This window comes from Eschscholzia californica, unplaced genomic scaffold (assembly GCF_041429995.1).
Source record: "Eschscholzia californica isolate CP2 unplaced genomic scaffold, dmEscCali1.0.p SCAF_5, whole genome shotgun sequence".
Lineage (NCBI taxonomy): Eukaryota > Viridiplantae > Streptophyta > Magnoliopsida > Ranunculales > Papaveraceae > Eschscholzia > Eschscholzia californica.
This window is the reverse complement of record NW_028238472.1, coordinates 8,510,712-8,519,746: the sequence shown is the minus strand read 5'-3', so window position 1 is coordinate 8,519,746 and position 9,035 is coordinate 8,510,712. Positions and strand designations below refer to the sequence as shown.

The window sequence follows — 9,035 nt, the reverse complement described above, 5'->3', positions numbered from 1 at the left end:
CTACGATATATAACGCTAGTCTTTCCCTGTCTAGCTAACGTTGTAGTTTGAAAAGTTTTCAAAGAACGTCATTGTTATTACTTCATGAAGAATATTGAAAAGATATTTGCTAGATTAATATTAATGTGGAGAACAAAAATTGTAGGTTTCTTCGAACAAAACACAAAGCAACCCCAGTAGATATTCATGTGGAGAACAAAAATTGTGGAAATAAAATTTTGTTTGGTTTTGATAGATTGAGGATAAGAAGGCTTAGTCACTCCTCTCCCCGAAATTACAAGTTTCTCCTTTTTGTTTTGTGGTAGGAATTCTTCCTTAATCATAGTCTGTCCACTCCCTACCCCCTTTCCATTCTGATTTGTGAGTACATGAGATTTACAAAAAAATACTCTTCAGTCCCGCCCTTTACTTTACTCTCAAAGACTCCTAGTAAGCACTTTTTTTTGTGGACTTGGTACAGGCTCTTTTTTCATTCCAATAATATATTAAACGTTGTATTTTATTTGTAATCGATTTTGCTGAAAAACCGAAAACTGTCCTTGAGAACTTAACTAACTCACAGTGCAAATGTTTCGAGGTATATAATTTATCAAAGCCAAAAGAAACGGTCACATACTGATAGTCTGATTCTCGCCCCGAATGAATAAATCATGTGGCAGCTTCATTATGTCTCGAAACAAATTTGCTGCCAGCGGTTGGGACCAGACAACTTCACCCTCTTTAGCAACTCTAGTCTAATAATTGTCACTCCATAAATACCCTGAAAATTCTTCTTTCAATTCAATTTTTTTCCATACCATCATTTTTTCAAGTTCAGAATTATTTTTCAAGCTCAAAAGAATATATCTTTATTGTTTTCTTTTTGGTGTTTCACAATCAAATCACATCAAACAAATACTATATGGATCATCACGGTAGATGAAATAGTCCATTCTTTACTATGTTATCGTGTTTGTTTCTTCTGATATTCTCGGCGGAGATTGTTGATCATCAATAACTCTCATTGACTTTAACTCTGCTTCTTCTTTTGGTTGACGTAATGCAACGAAGTTGAGAGCTTCACTTTGTACTTGATAAATATGACAAGCCCATGGGTAAGAATTACTCGCCATCCATACTTTTTGTTCCTCGAATACTGTCTCTTCGGCTAAAGTTGCTTTTACACAATACCCTACATCTTCCGGCTCCGTGAAACCAGCTACGGCAACACAACCGAGTGAGACAAATCCTTCTGGTGCACGTGGATACCAAATCGATACAGGTGTTGCATAGTCTTCTATACAGTTCCTCCATACCTAAAACAAAGAGAAAATAAGTACATCTGAAGTGGCCATTATCAAATTCACTATGAAGATAAAGCAACTCGAGGAACAGTGTGATCCAAAATTTTCAAATTGTTTGTAACGTTTTGGTAATTATTGGACATTTGTTTAAGTAAAATGAGGAAGTAAGCATTATGACTTACAAGGTCATATCCCACTGGAAGTGCGAATTGTCCGTCAACGTTATGGTAGATAGCAGAGACATTTGGAGGATGGTTGCCAACACGAGCTATATCTCCAATTGAAACATACCTGCAAACAAACAAATCAAGTTTAGGCTTCCGTCATTCATTCTGTAGTAATATAGAATATGCAAGGCTGTGTCTCTTACCCGTCAGGACAAGTTGGTCTCCAGATGCTACACATTCCATCAGTTTCCATCACCTAAACAATGGTTTCAGTTTAGATTCTTATACCACATTGAATAAAATAAAAATCTAGAAGAAAGCAAAAGGAAACTGACAAACTCACCTGCTTCTTACTCAATGTAAATCGACCTTTTGAATCTGGCTCGCTGCTCCAAATTTTCTGAAAGTTGAAAGTGCGTTTTATGAATCTCCTGTCACTTGAGTCAACACTAACTGCAGAATATTCTCTTGGCTTGAAAATGGGTTTCGTCCTGTTACGCGACTCTCTCTTATCTGCTTCTTCCCAGGTGAAATATACATGTCTTTGGCTTGAAGGAACCTGCTCGTCAAAATCGAGAACATAAATAAGCATGTCACATTGGTTCTAAAATTAGTTCTAACTAAGAGTACCAGACCTTTAAAGTTAGGCATTTAGTGTCTGATCGATGTGCTTTCCACACTTTATTTATAACTGAACATATTCGAACAGCTTGAGGTTCTTCCTCTGTTTCTTCGACATTACATTTGATGAGCCGCACAAATCTTTCTGATCTCTTGAAGTTCTTTAGATGAAGAATCAGGTGAGAGGGTTTGGAGTAACCGGCTTTTGCTAGCTCCAATGACATGAGATCTTCCCACGGAACATCCCACATAATCTTGGACGGCTTTTTATCCATCTTGTCTGGAGCCATACACTAATCAAATGCAAAAGGAAAGTTAGGTATGTCGGACTATATAAAAGTGCAGGCACGACCAACCATACACATATTTTGTTGTATCTGTTACCAGGACCGCAACTTTAACTTTTGGATTACAAATTTGTCAAAGATAATATAATACACACGAAAACGTTATTAACACAGAAGTTATTTGATGATCGTAAATGATTGTGCCCAATTACCTAGCTCCATATATAAATCTCACATTGTCGTGTGAAGTGCCTATATAACTAGCCCAATGATACAAAATCATACTATGACTGCGTCCTACATCCTTGTTTTAACATAAACAACCGACATAACTAGCCCAATGATACAAAATCTGCGTCCTACATCCTAGTTTTTACATAAACAACCGATCCCTTTCTTTTCCTTTTAGAACTAGACGTCATTACATAAACATGTTGATGGCTGATGTAGGACACAAATGGGAAAATGGAATTAAGGAAGAAACTAACTTGATTATATTATAGATATAAGAAATAACGCACTAGTATCACACCAGTACAAACTAGGAATCACTCCTAGAGCCCTTAGGCATCACACCTTTGGGGTATTTGCATCACACAAACACATAAAGCTTAACTAGCTGCTGGAATACTCTCTGTCTGTCCTCAAACAGCAGAATACAACCCTTATATATAGCCTAAAAGTGACCCTTAATATCCCATACTTCTAGACTTTTAAACTTCTAAACTCCTACGACATAAAAGACATTAAAGAGACACTAGATGACATTAAAGAGACACTAAAAGACATTAAAGACACTTAACCATCCTAATACTTAGAAACTAGTAGAATCTCCACAAAGACATGTGGACCAGGCCCGCATTATTCAAGGTTCTAAGTGGGCCATTCATGCAAGACACGCCAAATCAGAATTTGGGTCTGGCAATCCTTCTTTTGACGTCTCCCATATGCCTTAAACAGTTGCTGCCATTCATCTCTATCAACGGCATAATGAGACCAAAGTTTGGGTAGGTATATGGAATATCCGTATATACGAGGATGTATCAGATTAACCGTACGGATGCATTTTCTGAAAAGATAATATCCGATTGGACCACAAATTAAAGAAACATATATCTGCAGTTAACGAAACAAAAGATAATGTGAATTAAATGTTTCTGTTTATTTTACTTGGTTCCCCACCACCCTCAGAAGTTGGGTCAGAACTCAGAACATAGAAGAGAGGACCTTGTACTACATATTAGCTAAGCCTTTTGGTGCTATGGCTAGTCTGGTGGGGAAGCTTGGGATGGTAAGTACATACCAGAAAAACCACTTACCATGAGGAACTGAGCTCACTAGTACCCACATCAGGAAAAATGTGGCTGGTATGGGGACAGGTCTTGCAATGGTAAGTACATACCAGAAAAACCACTTACCATGAGGAACTGAGCTCACTAGTACCCACATCAGGAAAAATGTGGCTGGTATGGGGACAGGTCTTGCAAGAAAATAACAGTCGGATAGAAGAACTAGCTCTGCTTACCTGCAGTAACATAACCCGTTTGCTTGTCACTAGAACAATCCTTTGGTATGGCACTATAAAATGCTCCTCATAATAATCAGACAAGGCATACTTCGATGGCTCCTTAAATATTTCTGTACACCCAAAGTGCCTACTTGCTTCTGCAAGGTATAGGATCATCTGCAATGGGGAACAAAAAGTAGGCCATTACCAATTTTGGGTAAGAACTTTGACTCTAGCGAAAAGGAGAAGAAAGCAATAAACTGGAAAAGATATACAAAAAAATTACATACCTGACCAGTTGCTTCCCTCTCAGAGTACTCCCTAAGGATACCATCTACATAGATGGTACGAGGGTTTCTGATTCTTTGGAAGTTGGCCTTGTTACTGAAGACCTCTAAGCACCTAGTACAACTTGCACCAATTCCATCTACAGTCAATGAGAAAAAATCTAATGCTCCACTTACTGGTTGTACAATGAATCCTAGGAAAGCTTGTCCAAGACCATGAGCAAGACCAAGGAGACCATTTTGTCGAGCATTCTCAACAGGCTTTGTCAAGACACCAGAAACCCCGAAAGCAAAACCTTGTGCAAGAGCTTCAGTTCCTTGAAGAATACCATCACCAACCCCAGTTATTTTCCTTGACCATACCTGATTGAAAGAAAACTTCTTTAATTTGCATGTAATATCTTCGATTAATTAGGAAAAGTTTGGAAAAAAAATTACCTGCTTTGAACGTAATTGCAGGAACTGCCCATCGGTTGAAAGCTCAGCAAACCCTCTACTAAGAGAAGCCAATGTTGAGCTTGTCATACCAAGAACGTCTACCGAAAATAACAAATGTAAGGGATTATGAATCAGATCTCTCCAGATACGGTTCGTAATGGCTGGGACAACAGAGCTTTGCCTCATGAACCTGTTCCGGTGCATGACCTTCCTTAAATGAATCTGAAATAAGAACATTTCTGTGTTATTGGATGCAGCAGTCTAATACAGGGTACTTCCATACAAATTCTTGTCTTAGCTAAGACCATTTTACTTACTATTACCTACTTCTGGATCAACTGTTTTTACACTATAATCGAAAACGTTAACCAACTCTCAAATACATGTACTGTACAATTCAGCTTTGGATCCTATGGACTAATTAATATACATACTTTGTGGGCATGTACTAGATGTTGTGGCTTCGTGCAGATTCCATTTGTTTTATCATATATAAAGGATATGGGTGTCTGTTTGTATATATATATATATATATATATATATATATATATATATATATATACATATACAATGATGATAAATTCCTACGATTTACGATTCAAATCACAAGATTAGAACCAGATCATAAAGTTTCAATCCAAACCGTACTTACAATCGTGTTTGAGACTGAATATTAATTAGTCCATGCCCACACATCGTGTACCGTACATTTGTTCCCTAAACTAACAAACTGATTGATGTTAAGATCGATGATCATCATAGATTTTAGCTTTCTCTATCATTAAGTAAACTAGGTATGCATTAAGTAAACTAGGTAATGGAATCTGACCTGGATCCTGAATGCATTTCCAACAGCAGAAAGTATGGGGCTCCAAACACCTAAGACCCCGCGTGGTCTTTGAGATGGTGCCGTCTCCAACTTTATCTTTAACCTTACTTCCGAAATATCTATAAGGCTGAAATTATCAACAAAATGAAAATCAGAACAAGTACATTTTCAAAATTTTGAAGCATTACTATGTCCTAAAGAACAGAAATCAGATGTATTATATATGCTTACTCCACACGAATTTCTGGATCAACTTGAGTGACACTAGAACTTTTGGGGATTCGATCCATCTGAAGGTTGTTATAGAAATCAACAAGTGCCCAGATTATAGGCTCATGAACATTAAGCCTCCAAGTCTTTTCAGTTACCTGTCATTTGCAGAAAGATTTCAATTAAAATAGGGGCAAACAAACAATAGAAAAACCCTCCATTATATAGATATCAATGAAAAACAACTGTTAAATTTTACCTTTATAAAAACATATGGATATACCAAGGTACCATTGGAATTGTCGTTCCTCATTAAAAAAGTCATCTTCAAAACTGGATGATGCACGTCAGTGATCCTTTCAGGTGCCAATAGAACAGGCATAAGACTTAGTGGAAGCTGGTTATCTAATTGCAAATGTCCCAACCTGAGTTTGAACCTAGAAGAAGAAAGCATGGTGTGAAGTGTAATTATTAAGTATCCCACATAGCATGACTTCTGGGCAACTTTTGTGCTAAATTGATTTTACGACACGAGCATGTCAAGTATCTCTTGAAGTCACCAACGGAATATTTCTTCAGAACTGCCACTAGTATGAGGTTATGAAACAAAGCCGTATTTTAATTCTAGAACTTTCCAACGAAAAGAAAAAGCACCAAGGTTCGGAGTGTAAAACTTTATATTGCTAGAAATTTGAGCAAACATTTGTCGGAAAGGGAAAACAGAGATATCAAACTTCATCCACAAAGAATGACAATAACCTAATCTAGAGCTATCAAGATGGCCACTAGAACTACAGGAAACTAGAAAGCCGGAATAAGGCGAAGCGAAGAGTTTGTAGTAGTCAAATACAACATTATACAGAAGAACCAACAATGCGCGTTAAAGAATCCATAAAAATTGAATTACAAACTCAAGATTAAAAGCAACCAACACATTAACAACTCTGGTATCAAGAATGTGAGAAAAAAAGGAAAAAAGAAGAAGATGATGTCTTACCTGCTAGTGTTACCCCCATCATAGCCAGTTGAGTATGAAATAAGGACTCTTTCCAAGTACAGGTACGAGAGCTCTCTCGGTCTGTGGTCCACCATAGAAACACCAACAACACCCAACTCAATCATAATCTCTATAGGTGCAGCATTCTGTACCTTCTGCTGCATATCTGAATTGACCCAGTATCCAGTGGATGGCAGGGCTGTAGCATCTCCATTTGAAATAGATTCTGATGTCCTGTGATTTGTGAACCTAGCAATTGTGAAATCGCCCATGTCCATGACATCAAACTGAAGTTCTGGTGTTTCAGGTGTCCCCTCACTAGAAAAACATTCCCCAGTAGCCAGGCTAAATTTCTGAACCAGAGCAACACTTCCACCACAGATTTCAGCATCAATAAGTTTTTCTCCATATGGATCCTCCCAAGAGAAATTTGTAGTCGAAAGAGCATTTATACGAATCCAGGAATCATCATTAAACCCAGACTGGCGAATTCTGATGACCTGGTCGTTTGTTCTATTCTCAACTCTGTGAATCAAAACAACTTTAAGTTAGCAATAGTTGTTTATCGCCTACTAAATGCACGTAACATGGTACCATTTTAGAGGAGTTCCTGAAATGATTATATGACAATCTAACAACAACATAACATTTGAGTGAATGTTTTTTACCATTCAAATTGGATAGACAATCTTCAGAAAACATCAAAAGACTAATCAAACCATAAATAGTATCAGTGGAAATCGATATTGTTAATTCATGTTACAAATGAACAAACATAAAAGAATTGAAATATATAAATATGTAGAACACACAAATCAAAGTATACATGCAAGAGGCAGTTCATGACAATGCTACTAAGCTGAATTTAACTACATACATTATTGGACCATTTGTAGATCCCAGACGAAATACAACTATGAAACGTGAACCTTCCTCATAGCCCCTAATTTCTGTTGTCAGAAATCTCCTATCACCATTAGGAGTCCTCAAAACCATAGAGATGGTATCTTCTTTTGCAATTTCAATAGGAAAACACCACTCTGTATCTTCCAGTCGGACCTATCATAGAGGAAGAAATATTTAATTAGTACGCCTATTTGTTACAAAATGGGAATACAAACCTACAGGCCATGTTTAGAGTTTGATAATTTGCGGACGATTCCTTTTTTATTGTGCTGCATTTCTCACAAAACTAGATGGAAACTGAAACGATCGACGAACAGTTGAGCTTTTCTTATTCTTTTATTTTAATGTTTTTTGATATTTGGAAACATATGCTCCCCAAACTATTTCATTGTTTCAGTGGATATCACATACAAGAGAAAAATATACATGAATTGAAATTTCTTGTCAGTTGCTCCGAAGTGAAAATATTTCGGTCATTCAAGTTTTTTGAACTCGCTGCATACAGATATCGAACAATGGTTTCATCAAACTCTATATAAGATATGAAGGGGTAAAAGCATGTCCTGGTATGAATTCCAGACATTAAGGCTCGGGCTATTATGATTTTTGATATCAAAGTTACAAATTGCAAGACTAAGAGCTATGTCCGTACAAAAGGCAAAAGTTGGTCAACTCTAGGCCTAATTTCTTTTGTAAAAAAAGATCGACCAATTCTTTATGGCTTCAGCTCCATAGCAAGGTGTGCACAGGTTCCTAAATGTTTGCACAGGTTTGCGCGAGTAAGGTTTGCACAAATTCGTACATATTTCGCGTAGGTTTGCACAAGTTTGCATAGCCCCAAGCCTGAAAAATACTCCAGAAAGAGCCCATGTCTAGAAACGATAGACATGTCTTTTTAACCAAGACCAACACAAAATTTGGTCTTTGGCTTAATTTCCTATAGATAATGATGTAATAGTTTCCAGAGGCATGAACCAAGGTTGTAACATAATATGAGTCTTGTCATGTTATTTAAGGTGTCTACGAAGAGAATAGGACAGGGAAACTAGGAGAGGAGAGAGAATAATGGGGAGGACGGAAGACTGGAAAGCTATACCCAACCATACTGTGTTCAATGCAAAATAGGACTGCAGCAGGTGTATATAGCAACCGTAGCTGCATGAATCAAGCCACACATTGCATAAGATTGCTGGTATCCTAATAATGTTGAACATGAGGTCTCTTCTTCCACACCTCAGAAAATTTACTTATAGGAGACAAGAACTAACAAGAAATACCTATTAGAAATGGAAGGGATTAATTTGGCACCAAAAGTTAATTTTTAGAGGACAAATTACCTGGAGTCTACGTGGTTCTTCAGTTTTCCGATATACAAACGAAACTCTCGAGTCAGAAGCATGTAGAATCTTTGGGAAATCTTCACTGCTTAATTTAATGAAAATGTCTTGACCGATTCTGTTCGTGAATGTCATAAAAGGCCGAACAGAAATTACCTAAAAAAAA

General features: G+C 37.2%; 1 protein-coding gene across 1 annotated transcript in view; it reads right to left on the bottom strand.

Annotated features, from left to right (window-relative positions):
• Positions 1-822: 822 nt before the first annotated feature.
• Positions 823-9,035, bottom strand: part of LOC147536794 (pleckstrin homology (PH) domain-containing protein) — a 48,473-nt gene continuing 40,260 nt past the window's right edge. The window contains exons 51-64 of the mRNA XM_086644190.1: positions 8,870-9,025; positions 7,504-7,685; positions 6,627-7,151; positions 5,889-6,066; positions 5,651-5,787; positions 5,420-5,546; positions 4,591-4,812; positions 4,156-4,515; positions 3,884-4,042; positions 2,086-2,364; positions 1,794-2,009; positions 1,654-1,706; positions 1,466-1,574; positions 823-1,295 (exon numbers count right to left, since the gene is read on the bottom strand). Of these exons, the coding sequence (XP_086500316.1) occupies positions 939-1,295; positions 1,466-1,574; positions 1,654-1,706; positions 1,794-2,009; positions 2,086-2,364; positions 3,884-4,042; positions 4,156-4,515; positions 4,591-4,812; positions 5,420-5,546; positions 5,651-5,787; positions 5,889-6,066; positions 6,627-7,151; positions 7,504-7,685; positions 8,870-9,025 (3,060 nt within the window). The 3' untranslated portion in view covers positions 823-938. The remainder of the gene's footprint in view (positions 1,296-1,465; positions 1,575-1,653; positions 1,707-1,793; positions 2,010-2,085; positions 2,365-3,883; positions 4,043-4,155; positions 4,516-4,590; positions 4,813-5,419; positions 5,547-5,650; positions 5,788-5,888; positions 6,067-6,626; positions 7,152-7,503; positions 7,686-8,869; positions 9,026-9,035) is intronic.